General features: G+C 39.4%; 1 protein-coding gene across 3 annotated transcripts in view; it reads right to left on the bottom strand.

The window, feature by feature from the left end:
• SUGCT (succinyl-CoA:glutarate-CoA transferase) overlaps positions 1–25,424 on the bottom strand; it is a 750,432-nt gene that overhangs the window by 559,601 nt on the left and 165,407 nt on the right. For all 3 annotated transcript variants that reach the window (XM_053218654.1, XM_027071610.2, XM_053218653.1), the window contains one exon: positions 6,507–6,602. In XM_053218654.1, the coding sequence (XP_053074629.1) occupies positions 6,507–6,602 (96 nt within the window). The remainder of the gene's footprint in view (positions 1–6,506; positions 6,603–25,424) is intronic.

Raw genomic sequence — 25,424 nt, 5'->3', positions numbered from 1 at the left:
CCCTTTCATCAACATATTTACATATATGTAACTTTTATATATGTGAGTATATATATACAATTTATATAAAGTATATATTATGTAAATTTATTATATAATTATGTATATAATCATATATTATTATATAATGAATATATAAAAATTTATATAATTTACATAATATAAAATATCATTATGTTTCAATGGAAGCCAGCATGATTATTTTACTGTTATTTACTAATACATCAATGAAATTAAATATGCAATATAATCATATGCCTGTTTAAAGTATACTTTCAAATTCCAGTGAATGCTTTAGTGTGACTATGGTAAAAAAAAAAAAAGTCACACAAGAAGAGACAGATATATATCATTTACATTTTCACTTTTTAAAAAATCTTAACATGGGTGAAAAAAAAAAAAGATTCCCAAGGTTACCTAATCTGTTATGATTTAACAGCATTTTAACGTTTTCTAAGGAATGATAGCAAAGTACTGCATCTCTTCAAACTTGGAATTTACTGCCTGTCTGAGTCTCTGCTTGTGCCAAATTAAATATACAGTATAATGTCCATACCAGAAATAACAGAGCAAGCTTCCTGCTCTATTCCTTGGTTGAATGAGCCCAAACTGAAGAAAAGGAGACATGATTTTATTTAATCATCTAAATAATTGTTTTCTTCAATTTCTTGGTTTAGAGGGTACTCCAGAAAAAGGAAGCTTTAAAAGAAATTGCCATGTGAATTCTCAGGCCATTTAAAGGAAAGGTTTTTTTGAAGGCCCTACATTTGAAAGCCTCAAGAAAAAGCATAAAAAGAGTAATATTAATGAACTGCTCAGAAAGTCAACTTCCCTGAGCTATTCCACAGTATCCAAATGGCTGAGGACTGAGGAATGTAAAATCTCTTTGCCTGTGAGGTACAAATGACATTGCAAACTAGATGATGTAGTCCTTCTTCCCAGCAGATACCACCCAAAACTCTTCTGAGGAATTCTGTAACACAAGAGCACAGAGAAATGGGATGGTAAAAGGAAAAAGATGTCTTGGGGGTCTAAGGAAGGTTGCTGGGGTTTTTAAGGTGAGGGACAGGATCATATGACTACCCACAGATACACAATGCAGGTGACAGAGGAGATAAAGTACAGGGGCAATGCCTTTAAATAGGCAAAATGTGGAAAGGGACAATTCATCCATTGTGACAGGAGGGAATGAAGTGAACCATAGATGGGAACACATTTAGGAGCTGGGGAGGCATGGCAGAGAAAAGATGAAATAGTTCTTTTCCAATCGCATCAATTTTCAGTGAAATAAGAGACCATCTTTGGCTAAGGATGAGGAGATAGGGGGAAGGTCTGAAGACAGAGATGTGAAATGGTCATCTCAGAGAAAGAAAATAAATATGTAGATAGTGTGCCAGGATTGTGGGTAAGGATGAGGGACCACTTGAGAAAAATGGTGGTGAATGGAGAGGGAGCTTGTCAACATGGTAGCTGTGTTTTCCTCTAGCCATATTCACTACTTGAGTGTGGGCATATATTGAAAGGGGCATTAAGTCTAATCAGCAGTGGGCTTTTGCCACTTGAATACAAAGGAGACGGTATAGTTACCAATAATAATATAGTCATTTATTACTCATAGTGCAGCATCAATATCACCTGGAATCAGACAATGCATCTATGTAGAGATTCATATGCCTGTTAAAGCCTGAGAAACACCTGAATGGTAGTCAAGTGCAAACAGGAAAAGATCATTAAGGGCCATGGGACGCTAAAGAAATGAGATGCCAGGATGTTGCTTGGGTCATCTAAGTGGATTGTAAAGCCACCAAGACTGTTGGCAGAAGGAAGAGATGAACGGAGCCATGTGAGAATAATTGTGCGGGTGATAACACATAGCCTAGAAGGCTTGGAGTCCTGGTGGTGATTGAGGCAAATGTGTAAAGGATGATGGGATTGGTGTTCTTTTAAGGGAAGGAGGTAATTGTGGTTGTCTCATTCCCCAGATTGGTCTCTGTGGCAGTACATACTAATCATGAAGGCAATGCTGTAGCTGAAGAGATTGTGGTTTTTTTCCAAGGAGCACATAGAACTCTGCGAGCTCCCCCAAGTCCTGCTGGTAGTATGGACTGGGAGAGAGATGGTCTTATCAGGAATCCAGAGGGAGCTCAGTGGGCTTCTGTTAGATCCATATACAAGCATGCTCCTTAGGGCACAGTAGCAGTACATTGTTAAGCATTTAGGGCAGAGATGGCCACCCAAAGATCTGTGCTTGCACTACAGAGCACAATAATTCTGTATAAGAGTAGAGAAGTTTGTTGGTCTCTGAAAAAAAAGAGGGGAGAGAAAGAGGAACAGAAAAGATGGGGAGATTCTTATGCTATTCAAGATAGTAAAACTCCCCAGTAGCAGCCAAAAGATATGGTTAAGACAGGTGAGACCTCCTATCAGAGACTGTATAAGTTTCATCTATAAAATCTCCCCCTTTTCCTTGAAAATGTTCAGTATAGTCTCCTCTCTTCATGAGTGTATGTGTGAATGGATCTTCTGGAGAGAGGGAGAGGGGTCAGTAAGGATCATGAGCCTGGAAAGTAAAGAGGAACATACAGATACAGGCTCCTAGCATGTTGAAGAAATGTGGGAGAGACTTTTGGATACACATGGGTTATGAAATTAGGGGGATTATGATGTTAAGCATGTATGTAAAGTACAGTGGCCCCACTGATAACCATATTACACAATAAAACATATTCTTTTTGAAGAGCAGCCAATTGCTTTCTCTGCACTCTTCTCTCCCATCCCCCAAAATCCTGTCTTTATAAATATAAATGTTTGAAGGGCTGAGAAACACTGGACTAATACCAATGCATTAAAAATCATCAGCGTCACATCAGCATTATGTAATTATTAACCCCTTGGGCTAGGTGTTTCTCAGAGGCAAGGCCCAATGGTAATGGTAACAAAAGAAACACTGAAACCCACTTTTTAAAAATCTGAATTCTCAGAAAAGCACCCACCAAATCTATTCAACAAGTAGCAGAATGACTATCTCAATTCTCTCTACTTTTGTTTGGTTTACTCATTTTCAGGAAGTTGGCAGTTGAAGAATAGGGAAGAATGAACACAAGTGGATAATCAACCCGAGAAGTTAAGGATTGAGGGTACATAAAATAACACACAAATGAAGGATCCTTACTTTTCAGAAATTTACATTCCATGCATTCAAGGTCTGTGATCTTTCAGATAGGGTTCCACAAGAATTAAGCAGAGTGAGCAGGGTGCCTAACTAATTCCTGAGACCATTGGGGTCTTCCATTATAGACTTTCAGCTCCAAACGCAGACAACTCAAATTAGATGCAAAGCTATAATTATTCTAGAAAACTGAATTATAATTATCCTGGCACTCACCCATAAAAATATTTCCCAAATCTATTTTAAAAATTAAAAACAGACCAAGGTCTAGAAACATATCTAGGATCTATCTTAATATGCTGGTTTCATTCAAGCTGAATTTGCATTTGTTCCTTAGTCACAGTGCTGAAGCGGTCCTCTACCAAGAAAAAACAGATGAATTCTGAGTTCCTGAGGAAAGATCCTAGTAGATCTTCTCTTATTTCTTACAGATAATAAAGCTGCAATCAACTAGATCAAATAAGCACAGTATCCACTTTATGTGACTGGGACAATTCTGGCAGGAAAAGTACATTTCTGTCTTCAAAGAACATATACACATGCACACACAGAGTCTCCCATATCCTTTACCTACCCTAGTAAAAGCCAAAAGATTCTAAATTTCTTTTTACCTCACAGTAAAATAATTGACAGCATACTCAAGACTCCTGAGCACAGGAAGGACAGCCAAGGTCTATACAAAACTTTTTTTTTTAATGTTTATTTGAGTGAGACAGAGAACGAGTGGGGGAGGGGCTGAGAGAGAGAGAGAGAGGGAGACACAAAATCGGAAGTGGGCTCCAGGCTCTGAGCTGTCAGTCCAGAGCCCCAAGTGGGGCCCGAACTCACGAACCGTGAGATCATGACCTGAGCCGAAGTCAGACGCTTAACTGACTGAGTCCCCCAGGCACCCCGATATACAAAACTTTTTTAAAAGACATTCTATTTTTTCTGGGGCGCCTGGGTAGTTCAGTTGGTTAAGCGTCTGACTTCAGCTCAGGTCATGATCTCACGGTTTGTGAGTTCAAGCCTCACATCAGGCTCACTGCTGTCAGCACAGAGCCTGCTTCAGATTCTCGGTCTCCTTCTCCCTCTGCCCTTCCCCACCACCCCCTCTCAAAAATAAATAAATAAAACATTAAAAATATATATCTTTAAAAGACATTCCATTTTTTAAAAAAATAATCAAAAAATAAACTATAAACCTTACACTACAACACAGTGAACACATCCCTATGTGATGTAATTTGGAATTATACTATAAAGCCTTCCGAGTCAAAAATGCTTTCTCCACACACCAAAAACTAAAAATACGCCTTCCATTATTAGTGATGAACTCCCACAGGTTCCAACATTTCCCTCTGTTAAAATGCCTTTGAGATGGATCTCCACAGTCAGTGATAAGTATCAATTAGTTGATGGCAACCTTTCAGCCATGAGCAAGTTTGACGGAGAGGGTATGGTTTGGAATAGAAGAAGCAACTGGAACCACAGCACTCTCCTGTCAAAGGTAGCAGGATCTGAAAGACTAGTCAACAAGCAGGCAGATCAGAGTTGGGATCCATCTATTCAATACAGGTATCAAATTCCTTTTTTTTTTTTTAACATTTATTTATTTTTGAGAGAGAGAGAGAGAGACAGAGGGTGAGCAGGGGAGAAGCAGAGAGAGAGGGAGACACAGAATCGGAAGCAGGTTCCAGGCTCTGAGCTGTCAGCATGGAGCCCAACTCAGGGCTTGAATTCATGAGTGGTGAGATCATGACCTAAGCTGAAGTCGGACGCTTAACCAACTGAGCCACCCAGGCGCCCCAGGCATCAAGTTGCCTATCAGAGAAGTGAGAAGACTGAATTTGATGATCTCTAAAAAGTTCAAAAATGCAGCTTTTGGTAGGTCTGGCTAGAAGTTTAGCCACAGAGGGCTAAGAAGTAGGGAACCCAAATGTCACTAACAGTGGTCATAAAAGCACTGCTAAAGAAAAAAGGGGAGGCACTCAAGAAAATGTCTTCAGGGGTACCTGGGTGGCTCAGACAGTTAAGTATCAGACTCTTGGTTTTGGCTCAGGTCATGATCTCACAGTTCATGAGACTGAGCCCCATGTCAGGCTCTGTGCTAACAGTGTGGAGCCTACTTGGGATTTCTCTCTCTCTCTCTCTCTCTCTCTCTCTCTCTCTCTTTCTCTCTCTCTCTCTCTCCCTCTCCCTCTGCCTGTCTTCAGCTCACACTGTCTGTTTCTCTCAAAATAAATAAATAAAAACTTAAAAAGGAAAAAAGAAAAGAAAAGAAAATGTCTCCACTACTGTAGTTACGCCAAAAGGCACTTCTACAAGGAAATCATAGTAACGCCTCAGGGACAAGGAGAAGATACACAGAAATAGAAAGCGAAAAATTCCAGATTCACATTGGGTCACTGAATTGCTCAAATTGGTATTAAAAGAAATGGAAAAGAAGCTAGTTTTGCTGAAGGAAATAATGTTCTTAAAACTAAAAGGATGAGTAGCAGTTGTTGATGGATTGATTTCCTGGCAAATGCAAAATGCTGATTTCTACATGCTCTGTCAAGGCCATTAGCACTGAAATGGCTACAGTAAACTTCACTCCTTCATTCAACAGATATTTACATGGTGCCTAGTCCATACTTCTGCTGGATGTGAGAAAGGATATGGTGATGAAAAAGACACCTCTAACTCTTAAACGTATTAGAGAAGATATAACAAATATATTAGTAAATACAATGAGAAATGAATCTACGAAGCTAAGCAAAGGTTAAGGGTTTGGAAGAAGAGTTAGTTTCTGTTCTTATTTTATTTGTGAAAGATCACAATTCCTTCACATATTCATTCACACTAGCCAACATCAAGAATTTCTAAGGACAAGTTTAGACACTTAATAAAGAACAGCAGTTCCTGAACCATCTGCTTTGCTCTGAAAATAAAGATCCGTCACACGCGAGTTTTCATTTTACTCCAACCCTGTGAGAATATTATTGTCAGCTGGGGTAGGTAACATTTGGTTTATAATTGACATGGTGAACAAACCATGCTTTATAAAATGGCTACAATCAGTGTTTCTTTGGGGTGAAAAAAACACAAACCATCATGTGTGGCCAAAAGTCACTCACTTTCAGCAAGTTCCTTTGATCCATTTAAGTGTCCTGTTACTAATCTTCTGATGAAGAAATGTGCAAAACACAGAATTTAAAGTGAACAACAGAACCTTGTTATAGTCAGACAAAGATACATAACAGAGTATCCTGAAAGGTTTTTTTTTTCTTAGCAAGGGAAATAATTTCCCAAATTCATATCATACGAAACTGCAGATTATAGTACCCGAACTCTATGTTGTATGTATTATTCTTACCTGGTAAGGAACAATACTGCCATGAGCTGTGCCCCAACGTTCTGCTTCCTTTTGGGCAATCAGATAATTAGCAGCTACCTGGGTCAGACAGGCCACCTACCAGAGGAGGGGGGAAAAAAAGGTAGTTAACCTACAATTATGAACAGAAGGTTATACTGTGAAAGTTCTCATTTGAGTTCATTTCATGTCAGTGCAGAAGAAAATAAGAGAGAGAAGAAACCCCAAATAGGTTAGAAAATACACAGGAGGGATGCCTGGGTGGCTCAGTTGGTTACATGTCCGACTTTGGCTCAGGTCATGATCTTGAGGTTCCTGAGTTCGAGCCCCACATTGGGCTCTGTGCTGACAGCTCAGAGCCTGGAGCCTGCTTCCGATTCTGTGTCTCCCTCTCTCTCTGCCCCTCCCCAACTTGTGCTCTGTCTCTGTCTCTCAAAAATAAATAAAAACATTTAAAAAATAAAGAAAATACACAGGCCACCATGCCTTCATCACGCAAAGAAAGATAGAACGGTATTACATTATTGCCTGAGACTAAGTACGAATAACATTCAGCTCCCAAAAAGATCACTGGAGGACAGGGGTGCCTGGGTGGCTCAAATCGGTTTAAGCATCCAACTCTTGGTTTCGCCTCACCACAGTTTCATGGGTTTGAGCCCCACATTGGACTCTGCGCTGACAGCGCAAGGCCTGCTTGGGATTCTCTCTCAGCCCCTCCCCTTCTCATGTTGTCTCTGTCTCTCTCAAAATAAATAAATAAACTTAAAAAATAAAATTTAAAGATCAACTGAGGACGGAGGTCGACCCAGTAGATGAAACCCTGATCCAGCCTTGAGCATCAAAACTACATCAAAATACATGAGCATCTAGTACATTCCTTTCCCCTCCTCACCCGTGCCCTTTTGCTTTCTGTCAGGATGACAAAAAGAAGAGCTGGTGTCATCCCTGAGCAGCTGAACCAGCCATGAGCCAGGTTCCTCTAAAGTTCTCATTTCATGAAAAAAATAATAATAAACCTCTACTTTGTTTCAATCAGTTCAGCTGCCCAAAGCATTCTTACTGACACAGAGAATCAAAATTATTTGACTTTTTGAAATTCCCCGTGAATTGTCCTCATTTAAACAAAAACTGCTGTACCTCTCTCAAATTAGTCCTAACCCCATACCCTCATTATTATACCTATTTCAGGTTTCAAAAGCCTTAGATCTCTTAAAGGGATCATCTAAAACCTTAGGGTCAACTTCTGACTCTTGCAGTATTTCATACACATATCTTGAAAACCTACAATGATTCAATAGCATAGGAGGATAACATGAGGATAATGACTTGATTCCCGATGACCCACCACGAGGAGCCTGTGTTCTCACGAATACCCATCCCCCCAAGGGCTGTGAACTATGGAAAGGCAACCTAATAAAAATTTTCCAAAGTTTCCAGAAAAAAAAAGCTTCTGGCCTCATAACATAATCAGAATATTCCACACATACCATGGGTTTATTTTCCCCATTCTGGATCATCAGGTGTGACTGGGAATCTACCAAACCAGTAAATCGAACATATCCCAAACTAAGTCTGGCTCCTGGAACAACTCAGGGGTGGTTTTTCAAGGCTCCGTGCCACGACCTGTCATTACCCTCTCCCTGGCATGGCTTCTTGCCTCCCTCAAGGCCTATCAATAGGGCTCGGCCTGGATGAATCTCCTTACAGCAGCAGACATTCTCCTTTACTTTATTCTTGGGATTTACACTCACTTTTATGTTCATTTACTGCTCTGTTGAAATTGGAACTGCCTTATGGCAGCTGGTTCGGCTGTACTGCCCAGGTGGCAAAACTAATAAACTTTGAGTCATCCACTTCTGGACCTCCATCTGGTCTCGGGCATTTGAACCATGGAGCATTCCAGGGCTGCCTGGGGCTGCCTTGTGCTAATCACCATTTCACAGATCACTTCTGTGTCTTTCAAAATGGAAAATCAAATCAACATTTTGTAGTCAAAAAAATGCACTGGATAGGAAGTCCAGTTTCATGATTTTGCATCTCTGTAAACTCTAAGAGGTTGTACGGCTGTAGGTATTTAACTACTTTGACCTTCAGACACATTCTCTATAAAATCTTGGGCATTTGGCCAAAATGGGTGCTTTTCGATCTTTTAAAAAAAAAGGGGGGGGGGGGAGCAGAACTCCTGTACCAAACCACATAATGCACAAAATCCTAATGTGTGAGGAAGTAACCCCCAGTGTTCTGGTTGAAGCGGAAGCAGGCCTACAATGTCACCCGGGGCAGCATAAACACAGAACTCAATTTGCAAATAGTAAATGGTCTTAAATTTGCTTCCTAGGTCTATACTTCTGACTCTTATTCTTCTTAACAGTCTGGCAGATAAAAATGATACCAGGGATGCAATTGTAGTCATTTTCCCATTAAAGCTCTTCCTGAAATTGGGTAAATTCTCTCAAGTCTGAGGTTTTTCTATAAGAAAGGTTTTTCTTTGATCTAACTATATATGAGAGATGGGGGGAGGAGGTTGCTCTTCTCAAATAAATTCTGGTAAAAGTCACTCTCCAAGTTGCTCTGGTGCTACTGAAGGCCAAGGATTCACATTAATAAAGGTAATTATCTGCAAGCAAAGAATCATAGAGGCTTGGTATTTCCACTCTTTTAATTTCAAAGTCAACTGAGAGTCAATAGACCAACATCAGCAATAGCTGCAAGAGGTAGTGAACTGACTGGCTGATCACAGGTTAACCTGAAAATCCTAGATTGATCTGACATGGTTGCCAGGAGGATGTATGGGCTGGATTCTAGGCTGGAGATGAGCCCGACTACCTCCTTTCTTGCCCACGACCTCTTTCTTTCATCTCAATTTTGACTTCTGTGTTTCTGACCCTACCTTGCTAAGCTATATCTTTGATAACTATTTAGTAAAAGCAGAGTTATTTAGAGTAAGTTTGAATGAAGAGTCAAAACTCATCTCACCAACTGTTTCTAAATGGGATGCCCTATCAGTTTCTTGCACACAACAGTAACTCATGAAAACAAAAGAGCATTTCAGGACTAACAGCCTCTCACTGGGCAGAAAGGTTAGATAAGATTTTAAGCCACTGCCACCCAAAAACAAAGTGTGATTTGTCAGTAACTATTCAGAGGCAAATTTGGGGGGAAAATGAATTCTATTTAAAAAAAAAAAAGGAGCGACAGGGCTAAACTTAGCAACCCAATGTTTAAAAGGGGCATTGCAAAACTAAGAGTAATCTACTATTTGCAATGAAGTATTTTAAGGCAGGAGAAGGGGGAGAAAGTCAACAGCTATGATGTGATTATGTATGAAAAATCAGAGGCTTCCTGGCAATTAATGACAAATTTTCCACAAATCAAGAGAATGCAGGATGTGACTTTTAGGTTAATAACTACATACTGTATATCCATTCTAAATATTGCATTAGATCGTTACTTACATCCCCTAAACTTAGGGCCATTATTTCATCATGTGGACGCTATATAATTTACTCAGAATGTTGCCTTTATATGGTTTCATCTGAACAAAAAAACCAACTTTGGTTTAATAATAATCATTCTGACAGAAAAACTATTATTTTAGATAACATAGTGGATCCTGGTATTGTGTGTCTAACCAGAAAACCAATGGCATGGTCAAAGTGGCTCTCAAAGGGCACAGCCCCAAAAGACATGAGGAAGAATACACCCAATTATTTCCCAAAGCAGCCCCATGGGGTCTGTCACCACATTTCACTTCTACCGAATGAGGATCAAACTGCAATAATAGAATTTTTCATCTCCAAAAAACCAAGTATGATGGGAAAAGTGGGGAAAACAATACTAGGATTGGGGTCCATTGCACCACAACTGGTCAATTTTTCCCTCCTGCTCCCTTGCACATATTCTGGCCTCCAACTAAGCTGGGCTAAACACCAATCATGCTTCACTTCTGCACCTGCCCATCTTTCCAACCATTCTTCAAAGTCCATTGCAGTGTCACCATTTCCACTACCCTCTCATCACCCAAGCAAACAAATATTTCCCCTGTCTCTGAACAAACGCAACCCCTTAATCTGCCTAACGCCAGCTGCCCTTTCACAGTCCACCTTATACAACTACACTTTTAAGATGGCAAAGCTAAGAAGACCTAGATCAGTGGTTCCTAAACCTACCTGTGCATCATAGTCACCTGTAGAATTCCTGGACCCACCACCCCCCTGCCCCGGACCTACTGAATCAGACTCTCCAGGGATGGGGTCTGGGAAAAACATAATTTAACCAATGCAACCAGATTTGAGAACCAAAGCCTCAGGGAAATCTAGCCTAATCTCTTAAGGTTAGAGATGGATAAATAAAGGAACAGAGAAGGAAATAACTTACTTGAAGTCACACAGCTGGCTAATGACAGAACTTTAAACTACTCTAACTACAGTGTCCTCCTCCAACCTAAGTTATTATCCATCGCTTATCCTATCCCTTCTTTTAAACCGGGAACTATTTCAGGGTAAGAACTGTTTGCTACAAGCCCTTCATATGTTCTCCCAGCACCTAACATAGAGTTTCCACACTATTTTTTTAATGTTTATTTTTGAGAGAGAAAGAGTGTGTGAGCAAGGGAGGGGCAGAGAAAGAGGGGGACAGAGGATCCAAAGCAGGCTCTGTGCTGACAGCAGTGAGCCCGATATGGGGCTCCAAGTCATAAACCGCAAGATCCTGACCTGAGCTGCAGCTGGATGCTTAATCCATCCACTGAGCCACCCAGGCGCTTCCCCGCACTAATTTTTTTAACGCGTGAATGGAAACAGTATTAGTTTATTTACTCAACAAATACTGAGTGCTGCTTTGTGTAAGGTATTATGTCAGCTACTGGGTACAAAAGTAAATAGAAAGACGCAGTCCTGCTCTCTTTGGACCTAAGAATAGTGGAGAAGACAACTAAACAGTTATAGGAACTTGCATGGGGAGAACTTTAAAAACAAAGAGAATATCATGTGGGCAAGTCCTAAGGCAAGAAACAGAGTGGCATACAAGGGAAAAAAAATCTGAAAGTAGACGCATATAACTGAAGCATGACAGGAAAGAGACAGGAAATGAAATTAGAGGTGGACAGATCCTGCCGGCCCCTTGAAGGAGTCATTTTCTGCACATCTTTCAGAATGATCATTTTATTTTATTTTACTTTATTTTATTTTATTTTATTTGTTTGTAATTAATCTCTACACCCAACGTGGGGCTCAAACTCACAACCCCAAGATCACAAGTCTCATGCTCCACCGACTGAGCCAGCCAGATGCCCCTCGGAGTGATAGTTTTAAAATCAAGAATTATATTATGTCATCCTTCTACTTAAAACTCATAGGGCTTCCCTCTGCATTTGGAATTAAACCCAAAGAATGGACTGAAAAGAGACAAGAGAGAAAAGGGACCAGTTACAGATACTGTGAAGGTCCAGGCATAAGCCTATGACCGCTCAGACTAAGTTCGTGGCAGTGGAAATGGCCAAATGAATGGATTTAAGATCTCCTTTAGGGATAGAATGGACAGAACATGTAAAAGACAGTATGGGAAGGGGATGGCAGATAAAATGGTGAGGAAGAGGAGGGAGCTACACATAACTCCCAGGTTTCTGGCTGAATATCTGGGTAGGCTATGAAGGCACTAACAGAAATAAGCAAATCCAAGAGAGGAAGGAGGTGAAGGGAAAGGAAAACAAGAACCCTCCTTTGCATATGTTGCATTGGAGATGCATGCAAGACAATCATTGGGGCTGCAGTCATCAGCATATAGAAAGTATTTAAAGTCATTCCCTAAGGGAAAATAGGGAGATAAAATTAGAGAAGAAACCAGGAACAAGGAAAACAAAAGAAGATAAGTCTCCATGCCAAAAACAGCCTCTAATCAGAGGTATGAATGATGATGCAATTCAAACCACCAGCACCAATTTACCCCAAAATAGGGAGTAGGTGAAATAAACTACGATATTTAAACATAACAGGAGATAAAAGTAGGCATTTAAAATGGTGCAACAGAAGATAGTACCATGTGAGGAAATGTTTATAATTTTTTTAACTTTTTATTTTAGAACGGTTTTAGAGTTACAGAAAACTTACCAAAATAGTAATGAGTTCCCATATACTCCACACCCAGTTCCTCTATTATTTTTATTTCTTTTCTCTGCTGATTTCATTTCTTATTTATTTTTTAGCTGACACAATGTTACATTGGTTTCAGGTGTACCACCTAGAGACTCAACTTCTCTAGACGTTATGCTGTGCTCAGCACAAGTGTGGCTCCCATCAGGCTTCCTTCAACGCCATCCCAGTACCATTCACTATATTCCCTATGCTGCGCCTTTTATTCCCTTGACTGTTCATTCCAATGCTCCTATTAATTAGCCTCTTACCCCAGTGTGATATATATTTTACAATGAAAGAGCCAATATTGACACATTGTTATTAATTAAAGTCCGTGTGTTCAGATTTCCTTCATTTTTAAAAAAAAATTTTTTTAATGTTTGTTTACTTTTGAGAGAGAGAGAGACAGAACTTATTCTGTCTTTTTGAAGCAGGCTCCAGGCTCTGAGCTGTCAGCACAGACCCAGGACACAGGGCTCAAACACACAAACCGTGAGATCACGACCTAAGCCCAAGTTGGATGCTTAACCGGCTGAGCCACCCAGGTGCCTCAGATTTCCTTCATTTTTAATGTTCTTTTCAGCTCCAAGATCCTATTCAGGACACCTATCACATTCTATTTGGTGGTTGCTTCCGTAGGCTCCTCTTGATTGTAACAATTGATCACACATTCCTTCTTTCTGAGGACCTGGACAGCTTTGAGGAGTACAGATCAGGTATTTTGGAGACTGCTCCTCAATAGGGATTTTTCTTCTACTTTTCTCATAATTAGAGAATTATGGGTTGGTCTTCGGGAATTTGGACTTTTTGGAAGAAAGCTCACAAAAGTAAAGGGCCATTTTCATCCATCTTATCAAAGGTACAAACTATCCATATGACTTAACGTTGTTGGTGTTGACCTCCATCACCTGCCTGAGGTGGTGGCTGTCAGGTATCTCCACTGTAAAATCATTCTTTTTTTTCTCCCCCTTTCCACAATGAAATCTTTGGGGGTGAGGAGTTATGCTCCTCCTTCTCAAGGATGAACTGTCCACATAAATTATTTTGAATTCTGCATAGGATATTTGTCTCTTCTCTCCTATTTATTTATTCAGTCATTTATTTATATCAGCACAGAGTCCTAGGTATTTATTTTATACTTTGGGTTATAGTCCAATATGACTCTATTTTGTTGCTCAAATCATTCTTTTTTGGCCACTGGGAGCTCTTTCAGTTGGCTCCTTTGACACACACCCCATCATGGTGAGGTTTTTGTTTTTAAGCACTTCCTTTTTTGTGGCACTACAGGATACTCCAGGATCATCTCTAGAAGTCCTGTTCCAGTCTTACAAGAAAGCATAAAAAGAAGAGGGATCAAAAGGTAAGTAAAGGGAATGTTTATTTATATATTATGTTAATATATTATATATAATATTTATTTAAGTGTCAACCAGTGCCTCATTCATTCATTTATTCAAAAATCTTGACATCACACCTACTATGTGGCAGGAACTGTTCAAGGCACAGGGGAAATAGGAGTGAATAAGACAGACATGGTTGCACTGTCATGAAGCTTACATTCCAGGGTCAGCTACATTCAGGCATAAAAAAACAGGAGGATATCAAGAAATGATAGATAGAAATGATTTTCTAGACCAGCAGGTTAGAAAAGTCTCTTTGAAGAGGTTAACACTAGGGGCACCTGGGTCGCTCAGTCGGTTAAGTGTCTGACTTCGGCTCAGGTCATGATCTTGCAGTTCAGGTCATGATCTCGCAGTTCTTGTGGGTTCGAGCCCCGCATGGGGCTCTATGCTGACAGCTGGAAGCCTGGAGCCTGATTCCGATTCTGTGTCTCCCTCTCTCTCTGTCCCTCCCCCACTTGTGCTCTGTCTCTCTCTGTCTCTCAAAAATAAATAAATGTAAAAATAAAAATTTTTTTGAAGATGTTAACACTTAACTGGAGACCTGTAGAAAGCATGTGAAAATCTAGGGGAATCTTTCTAGGCAACCACATCAACAACTAAAAGACTTTCTTGCGGTAAAAATTTACCATATTTCAGAACAGAAATAAGGTCACTGTAGCGGGAACGTAGTAGGTAAAAAAGGCAATAGTATAAGATGGGGTTAAGGAGGGGGGCGCCTGGGTGGCTCAGTCAGTTAAGCGTTGGACTCTTGATTTCAGCTCAGGTCATGATCTCACGGTTTGTGAGTTCAAGCCCCCGTGTCAGTGTGGAGCCTGCTTGGTATTCTCTCTTTCTCTGCCCCTACCCTGCTCATGCACTCTCTCTCCCGATTCTCTCTCTCTCAGAATAAATAAATAAACTTAAAAAAAAAAAAAAAAAGATGGAGTTAAAGAGGGAAGCAAGCACCAGATCATGTAGGTATTGCAGGCCTGAGTAAGGTCCTAGAATATCATTTGAAGTGTCATGGGAAGCCATTGATTTATAATAATTAGATCATCTGGCTGGTATATGGAGTATTAAGGGGGAATGAATGTAACCAAATGATCTCACATGAGGTTGGTATTACAGCCTCTATTTTACAGATGAAAAAACTAAGCCTAGGCAGATTGGGTGTCTCGTCTAGGTCACACAGTGAGTTGCTGAATGGCAAATCTATGACTCACTCGCAGGTCAGTCTAATCTCCAGTCCATAGGGCTAAGGAGGGAACACATTCAGGAGTGGAATGGCTATCCAATGTTGAAAAAAGAATAAGAATTATACCTATTCATACCACATTTACCATTTTAAGCTTCTAGTATTCACTAACGATAAAAGCTAATACCTATATTAAGTACTTACTGTGTACTGTTCTAAGCATTTTATGCAAATTATCTTATTTCATCCACATGACAACTGTATGAGAGAAGGGCTATGATGAACCCATTTTACAAATGAGAAAACTGAGGCACAGAGCAGTTTCATAATCTTCCCACAGTTATATACCTAGTAAATGGACAAGCCAGGACTTGAACTCAGCTAGTCTGGATTCCGGCATTCTATTCTGTATTTCATACAGAATCAAACTCCTTAGTATTCCTGAATGGCCACGATCCTAGAAAAGGTTTATTGGACTGTCCTACTTGATAAAGAAAAGACAGTCAGTAAACATCCTTTTCTATTAGGTAAACCTCTACAGATAAGTCCGACCTTAATTATTACATAATCCTTAATATGGTACTCACTCAAAGATTTCTGCTTTGCTGCAACTATGTCTTTACTTCTATTCCAATGTAATTAGAAATAAACTCCAACCTATAAACATTTTACCTGTAAACACTGGAAAAACCAGTAGAGCTGTTATGTAATTTTAAAATCTCTACCTTTATTTGTTTAGCAAAGGAAGAACATATTGTCAAATCCTTCTCTTTGGGGCATTTTTTTTTAACCTAATGAAAGGAACACACACATTTCACATTCCTCTGAACTATCACTAATGGTAGTCAAATCATATTGATGTTTATTTTATATACTGAACTCAAAAAGAAAACATATTTGCATCATACTCAGAATAATTTTGCCAATCCATCTGAATCAAAATCAGACATGTGGAAACTGGATCTCAAATGCCAGAAGGTAAGACCAGACAACACAGAGAGACAGAATTTCAAAAGCATGTTTAGTGTAATACATCAAACATATTTCTTACCATTAACCACTGACCCAGTCAATCATTTCACTCAAAAAGTGGTTATGAATAACTAGAAGGAAAAAATGTGATGAGTAAGTGGAAATATAGAAAGGTAACAGTTAGTGACATGATGTACTTATTTATTCCTGTGATGTCTTCGGTTTCAAATGTTTTCTTCGAATATGGTTTTACATTTGAAATAACTTCATTCTTTAAAATATTTGTTTCTTAAAACAAATGAATAAACAAACAAAAAGCAGAATCAGACTATAAATATAGAGAACAAACTGATGGTTGCCAGAGGGAATGGGGGTGAGAGAGTGGGCAAAATGGATGAAGGGAAGTGGAAGATACAGGCTTCCATCTATGGAAGGAGAAAGTCTCAGGAATAGAAGGCATAGCATAGGGAATATAGTCAACGATATTATAACAGCACGATATGGTGACAGATGGTAGCTACACTTGTGTTGAGCACAGCAGAAGTACAGAGTTGTTGAATCCCCACGCTGTACACCTGAAACTAATGTAACATTGTGTGTCAACTACACTCAAACATCTTTCTAAGTTCTGTTTTTAGAATACATACATTGCTCTGCAACGCTAGTTTTAAAAAGAAGTTATAAGAAATGAAAGTTACTTTTGTTTATTGCTTCCTTCACGCATTTAGCAGATATTTAATAAGCCCTTATTATATGCAGAGCACTCTGTCAGGTGCTGTCAGAGATCCCAAAATCAATAAAAGAGAGTTTTATCTCTCAAGACAGTTAAAATCTTTTTTTTTCATTTTTGTAAATGTTTTTATTTATTTTTGAGACAGAGAGAGACAGAGCATCAGCAGGGGAGGAGCAGAGAGAGAGAGAGGGAGACACAGAATCTGAAGCAGACTCCAGGCTCTGAACTGTCAGCACAGAGCCCGACGCAGGGCTCCAACTCACGGACTGTGAGATCATGACCTGAGCTGAAGTCAGACGCTTAACCGACTAAGCCACCCAGACGCCCGAAAGTTAAAATCTTTAATTCAAAATAGAAATAATCAGTCCCACAAGAGACTTTTTAAAAAAAATCTATCAAGTAGACAGGGCGCCTAGGTGGCTCAGTAGGTTGGGCGTCCCACTTTGGCTCAGGTTATGATCTCGCAGTTCGTGGGTTTGAGCCCCACATCGGGCTCTGTGCCGACAGCTCAGAGCCAGGAGTCTGCTTCAGATTCTGTGTCTCCTTCTTTCTCTGCCCCCACCCCACTCATGCACACTGTCTCTCGCTCTCTCTCTCTCTCTCTCTCTCTCTCTCTTAAAAATAAACATTAAAAAAAGTTTTTAAATAGAAACAGCATTTTTCACAGAGCTACAACAAATAATCCTAAAATGTGTAAGGAATCACAAAAGACCCTAAATAGCCAAAGCACCTTGAAAAGGAAAAGCAAAGCTGGAGGCATCACAATACTGGATTTCAACTTAAATTACAAAGCTATAGTGATCAAACCAGTATAGTACTGGCACCAAAACAGACATATATATCAATGAAGTAGAATAGAAAACCCAAAAATGAACCCAAAACTACATAGTCAATAAATCTTTGACAAAGCATAAAAGAATATGCAATGGGGAAAAGATGGTCTCTTCAACAAATGGTGTTGGGAAAACTGGAACAACATCCAAAACAATGAAACTGGACCATTTTCTTACACCATACACAAAAATAAGTTCAAAATGGATTAAAAACCTAAATGTAAGACCTGAAACCATAAAAATTCTAGAAGAGAACGCAGACAGTAACATCCATGATGCCGGCCGTAGCAACTTCTTTCTAGATATGTCTCCTAAAGCAAGGCAAACAAAAGCAAAAATAAACCATTGGGACTTCATCAAAATAAAATGCTTCTGCACAGCGAAGGAAACAATCAACAAAACTAAAAGGCAACCTATGGAATGGGGGAAGATACTTACTTGCCAATGGCATACCAGATAAAGGGTTAGTATCCAAAATATATAAAGAACTTATAAAACTGAACACTCAAAAAACCCGAAAAATCCAATTAAAATGGGCAGAAGAGAAAAAAGAAAACATCCAGATGGTCAACAGATACACGAAAAGATGCTCAACATCACTGATCATCAAGGAAATGCAAATCAAAACTACAATGAGATATCACCTCACACCTGTCAGAATGTCAACAACATAGAAACAACAGATGTTGGCAAGGATGTGGAGAAAGCGGAACCCTCTTGCGCTGTTGGTGGGAATGCAAACTGGTGCAGCCACTCTGGAAAACACTATGGAGGTTTCCATCCAGCAATTGCACTACTAGGTATTTATTCAAAGAATATAAAAACACTAATTCAAAAGGATACATGTACCCTGATGTTTATAGCAGCATTAACTACAATAGCCAAATTATGGAAACAGTCCAAGTGTCTATCCACTGATGAATGGATAAAGAAGATGTGAGATATATATATATATTATAATATATAAAAATTATTAATATATTACATTAATGTATTATACATAATGGAATATTACTCAGCCATAAAAAAGAATAAATCTTGCCATTTGCAACGATGTGGATGGAGCTAGAGAGTATTATTACTAAGCTAAATAAGTCAGTCAGAGAAAGACAAATACCATACGATTTCACTCATATGTGGAATTTAAGAAACAAAACAATCAAAGGCAAAAAAATAAAAGAGAGAGAAGCACTCCAAGAAACAGACTCTTAACTATACAGAATAAACTGATGGTTACCAGAAGGGAGGTGGGGGGGGGGGGATGGGTTAAATAGTTGATGGGGATTAAGGAGGGCACGCGCTGTGATGAGCACCGGGCATCGTATGGAAGTGTTGAATCACTACACGGTACACCTGAAACTAACATTGTATGTCAGCTAACTGGAATTTAAATAAAAACTTAAAAATAAATAATAAAATAAAATAAGATAAGATAAAATAAAATAAAATAAAGGTTAAGCTCAGAGAGACATGCTAGTGCCGACCTTGACAACATAGCCTGCATGGGCTCTACAGCCACAAGGAACAACCTGCCAACAACCTGAAAGGGTTTGAAGGACTCTGAGCCCCTAGTGAGAGCTGCAGCCCAGCAGACACCTTGATTGTAGCCTCTTAAGACCTAAGCAAATGGTCCAGGCTTTCCTGGACTCTTCACCCATGGAAACTATAATGTAATAACCTTGTGTTATTTCAAACTATGCATGTGTTAATCTATTACGTGGCAATAGAAAATTAATACAAGACTGAAGCCGCTGAAGTAGATGAGTTGGCTGAATGCTTCCAAGGAAAGCAGAGGACAATGGCAGGGCTCTGGAGTCAACCAAAGAGGGAACAAAAAAAAAAGAACATAACTCTAAAGGATGTGAAGGTGGGAAGAATAACAGAAAGGTGTGGTGTCTGGAGGCCAAAGGAGAAGCATGTTAGAAGAACAGTGTTGAATGTGTGCCAAATAGCCAAGTGAGGCCAAGGAGGAGGACAGTGAGAACCTCAGACTCAACAAAAAGAAATTAGCCTTCAAAGGCAATGTCAAGAGAGAAATTGGAGTGGATATCATAACGCAAAGGATTAAGAAAAGTCGGTGGAAAACAGAAAACTCAATACAAATAATACATGTAAGTCTGGCAGTAAAAGGAGGAAAGAGACAGAACAATAGCTGGAATGCTTAGCCAAATTACCAAAAATGGTGTCAAGTGAAGATTGTTCGTGATGTTACCTTTTCCAGGGTATACAGACTTTAATAGAAAACTAATGAACACAAAAGCCTTAGAGCTAAAGGAATGAATCTCTCTGAGTGGAATTTCAGGCATTTCCCTCAAGTTCATGGGAGAAAGATTTTATAATTGAGTCATTTTCCTAGCATCTTGAAGTCACAGAGCTATATAAAACAACACTGCATAGAACAACAGCTTATAAACCAAGCTCCGACATGAGAACAAAAATTCATTTACACACTCTGACTACATCTGATCAATCTAACTGACTAAAATCCAAGAATGTAAAGGTGATTCGAATGAGGATTTTTGTCCGGCCACATCACACTGCACTGCTCTCCTGAGCTTCTGTGGCACGGCTCCCAGAATAACAAGGGAGACTCACCAGCATACAGGACATGATTAAGTTCTTCAGTGGTGACTCTTCTTAAAGTGTCCTCATGGGACTTCAAGGGAGAGGTGCAAAACCAGGTGTGAATTAGGGCAAGAAATCATGTCAGTGACCAAATGATTCAGCAGGTAAAGTATGTGTCACATTATTACACTTCAAGAAAAAAATTCATGCACTGAAGACAGGTACACAGTGCCAAGGACTGCCATTTAATTAACAAAATCAACTCAGTGATAAAAACAGACAAACAAAAAACTCTAAGAACACCAAGAAAGAAAAAATACATTACTTTTTTTTAATGTTTATTTATTTTTGAGACAGAGCACGAATGGGGGAGGGTCAGATAGAGGGAGACACAGAATCCGAAACAGGCTCCAGGCTCTGAGCTGTCAGCACAGAGCCTGACGTGGGGCTCGAACTCACGGACCGCGTGATCATGACCTGAACCGAAGTTGGCCGCTTAACTGACTGAGCCACCCAGGCGCCCCTCTATTTTTATATACTAATTCTGTTGTATTTGAAAGTGTTAATCTTGTACTTACATTTCATTTCTTCAATCAACAAATACGTATTGAGTGACTACTTTGTTCCAGGCAACGTGCGAGGTGCTGGGAATACAACAGTGAAAGAGATAAATCCTCTACCCTCATGGAACACAGGGTCTAGAGAGAGGACACGTTAAACATGTATAGCCTATGGGGCGCCCGGGCGGCTCAGTCAGTTAAGCCTCTGACTTCGGCTCAGGTCATGATCTCGGGGTTTGTGAGATCGAGCCCTGCATCAGGCTCTGTGCTGACAGAGCAGAGCGTGCTTGGGATTCTCTCTCTCTCTTTCTCCCTGTCTCTGCCTGTCTTCTGCTCTCTCACTCTCTCTCTCTCAAAATAAATTTAGAAACTTAAAAAAAAAAAAAACCATATAAAGCCTAGTGAGGTGAGGAATTTGGGGACAAGCCTAGGGGACTTTGAGCAAAGTGAACTTGGCATGATAAGCATATTCTTTTCACACTTCCCTGCCCCCTCCTGCCACCAGGACACAAAAACTGCTTTTGGCAAATATAACTGCCACGTTACAGCCATCTTTACTGGTGTGGGAGTCACCTCACGGGAACAGAAACAATGATAATACTCCACTCTACATACGAACACCTGGGCAACCTCACCTCTGTTCTTACTAACACATCTGACCAGAGACTAAAACCAAGGAGACTGATTTCAGAACTTTGCTGACTTACATCCCACAGTCAGAAGTCAACAGCAAGCCACATGACACAAGCTGGATGGCTTTTAAGGTCTAAGCTGCAAACTGTGGATGTGTTTGGACTTTTCAACATCACCTTTAAGAGACCTCAAAGGTCCACCGACATAATCAGCCTTTGATGACACACTGTATCATATATCCACATTCTCATATGCCCCTAATTTCATACATTTGCATATGATCTGCATTCTAACGTATCCGCAAATCTGTTTTCCTCTGCTAGAGGACTGTAATACGATAGAGCCCTTAAGGATCCACTTTGCTTTGTTGTGTCAATCCTCATATTCATCAGACAATGATCATTCTCTTAGCCACATCCTCCACCTACTCCTTAACCACAATTGGAGGGCTAGACAGTTCTGAAGAGGGCAGAGTCTTTGAATCTTTTTGATATCCTCAGCAGTTTGGTGGAAAGATATTTGGATCCTGAGTCCCAGGGTCAGCCTAGTTCTTCACTACAAAGTTCTGAACCCCGACTCAGGTTTGCAAAACATAACCAACTTCTTTATAGCCTTGTTCGTATAACTTCACAATAACATGGTAAAAGCACTTTGAAAATACTCAAATGTAAGAATCCTAAAAAATTATCCTTTAAAAAAAACATATTATCCAAGCAAATACAGACCAAAGAGCTCACATGGGGTTTTACTCTACAACAATTTAGTAATTTCTATTAGATTGATGCTCTCCATCTTTCATTCATACAAATAATCCATCTAGGAAAAACAATTCCCAGAGATGGCAAAAACAGGCCAGTCAGCTTTAGAAATTCCAGGTATATTGATTGTTTTTATTCATGAAAGAAGTTTCTGAACTGCAAATTTTTTTAAATTTTATAAATATTAAACACACTTTAAAACACTGCTGGTTCAGAAAAATAGCAGTGGAACCACTGATTAAAATCAACACTTTGTACCTGAAACAAGTATAATTCTGTATGTTAATTCTATTGGAATTAAATTTTTTTCATTCAATGTTTGGATGAATCAAACCATTGATTAAATCTTCAGGTAGACTATAAAGCAGCAAAAATTGATTTCTAATGAGATTTCTAAGACAAATCATCAGCAGTTTACCTCCAGAGGTTGCAAACGGGCAGCTTGTGAGCAGGATTCCATTCACAACTGCATTTTGTCTGGGCTACGTAGCATTTCGAAAATTAAAAAGTTTTATATAAAAATTCAAATGTCTTACTTCAAAAATTGAAGATCTGGCTATACTGGGCCAGTATGGTGGAACTGGCTTATACTGGCTCCGCAGAGTTGATTGTCAGCATCTCCTCCAAACATGTTCAGTAACGATCGTATTAGAGGCTTGAAATCAGCCATGTGGAAATATTTACACAATGAGAATTGGCAAATGCTACAAATCGCTGCTCTTTTTTTTTTCTTTTTTTCTTTTTGCTTTAAGAAAGCAAGTTGAACATTTACAAGCACACCCCACACTTGGGACCACAATCTCACATGACAGCAAATGCTGGAGTGAGGAGTGACGAAGCCCTTCCTAGCCCATATCCACCACTATTGTTCCTTGTCTGGCTCACTTCACTCATTTTAATAACCTGCCTGGCATATTTAAGTATTTGCAACTCCTGGTTTACAGTCATAATGTATTCAAAACAACTCTTAGGTGATAACAAAGAAAAAAAAAAACAAAAACAAAAACCAAAAACCTAAGCCACTGTGCTTGCTTGATAATTAAAAACAAAGACCAGGCTTAAATTCAACACAGTTGGACAAAGTGAAATACCATCTACAGATTCCTTCTTCTCCCTATTTTAGTCATTGTGGTATTTAGGCAAACAAGAACATTGTGATGGTTTTCAAGTCATAAATTGAATAGTTAGCAAATATAGATATTTTTTAAATGATAAGAGTATTGTTTAACTGTATACCCTTAAGAAACAAATAATGAAAAGCTGAGGATTTTTATTTCTAGGGGGGGAAAGATCATCATTGCTTTTCAAAACTCTGAAGGCTTTGGTTTGTCTGCAAATGGATATTTGACAGCTATCTTGAAACCCTGAGCAGAAAAATTCTGACACAAGACAAACCTCTGATTAAATGACTCTCGACTAGAATGTCTGAACATGAAATCAGATATGATAGTGGTCAGAAAAATTCTCTTTCATGTCACATTACATGGGTTCACACACAGATGAACCCATGCTTAGCCTGCCCTAATACATAGGTCTGTGCTTCCAAAGACAATAATGCTTTTATTTATCCCTCCCTTCCCTTGGGGCATGAGTATCAGAGTCCCACCCACCAGAAGAAAAGCATTTTCCAGAAACCACTTCCACAGTCCCAAGAACAAAGACAGAGGACAAAATCTGGGGAGGAATGCACACCAAGGGAAGTTCCTAAAACAATTCCCATCAACTGGTTCCGTAGATGTGAATACTGTCCTGCCAGTAATCACCACCACCGTAAGGAAGGGGCAATCTGACCAAGTGCCAGGAGCCAATACACACTGCTTTTCAGATTCTATCTTCTCTCCTCCACCTCTCGCTACATTTCTCTTCAGTCTCAGACCTACTTCAGCATGATTCCTGGTCTTTTCTTTTTTTCGACATGCCCCAAAATGACAAGTATTTGGAACTCTATCCCAGTCCCCAAATTATCATATGTTCAATTTTACTGTGGCAACAAATCAAGGATAGTAAAGCAACAGGAAGAAAGAAATAGAAAGGAAAGAAGGTGAGAGGGACAGAGGAGAAGAACAAAGCAAGGACAGAAGCATGTTTGAGGTAACATGAGAAAAGGGGACCAAGTTGATAAAAAGGAGGAAAGCCACTGTTGTGTGTTTTTGATTGCTCTGAATATAAATGTTGAGTTAGGGGCGCCTGGGTAACTCAGTCAGTTAAGTGTCTGACTTTGGCTCAGGTCATGATCTCACGGTTCCTGAGTTTCAGCCCCGTGCAGGCTCTGAGCTAACAGCTCAGAGCCTGCAGCCTGCTGCAGATTCTGTCTCCCTCTCTCTGTCCCTCCACTGCTTGCACTCTGTCTCTCTCAAAAACAAATTAAAAAAAAGAAACATTTATATATATATATATATATATATATATATATATATATATATATATATATATAAATGTTGAGTTGGGGTAGAATACAAATACTATTCTTGGTCACCCGTGAAACATTTTGCCTCTGATTTTCGACATGCTCCCACTTCCATGGGACATTCTCCAGTATACATGGGAAAGCTTAGGAAATGATCCAGCTAAACTTAAAAGCAGTTTGTTGATAATACTGAAAACAAAAACAAGGCAGAACAATAACAAAAAGAGCAAGAGTTTTACCTATATTCAGTAATGTGTACTAGCAGTGCTAACTTACATCGAGTTTTTTGTTTTCTGTATATTGATTTTCACTGATATAATGCTAAAGACCTGGACCTCAAGAGTAACAGAGTTCTTCTTATTTTATTTTATTTTATTTTATTTTATTTTATTTTATTTTTTATTTCAATTCCAGCATAGTTCACATGCAGTGTTATGTTAGCTTCAGGGGGTACTGAGTGCTTTTAGTAAAAGAACTCAAGGTGAGCCCGAGTACTTCTGCTCACAATTCTCAGGCGTGTACTGCAGCTGACTGAAAGTATTTCCTGGACTTACAAGTGGTCTCAGCCCACTGCCTAGTCTGAGCTCCAACCATCATCCGCGGGCCTCGCCTGTATAATGACATAAGCAATATGTCACCACTATTTTTAGCTTAATTTTAGCACGCACGTTCCCTCAACTTAAAAAAAAAAAAAAGAAGCAGTAGCAAGATTTTTACTTTTTAATGGTTGTATTCTAAATGTTTTTTTTTAA

Source organism: Acinonyx jubatus, chromosome A2 (genome assembly GCF_027475565.1).
Source record: "Acinonyx jubatus isolate Ajub_Pintada_27869175 chromosome A2, VMU_Ajub_asm_v1.0, whole genome shotgun sequence".
Lineage (NCBI taxonomy): Eukaryota > Metazoa > Chordata > Mammalia > Carnivora > Felidae > Acinonyx > Acinonyx jubatus.
The sequence above is the reverse complement of the archived record's forward strand: the minus strand, read 5'-3'. Positions and strand labels throughout refer to the sequence as shown.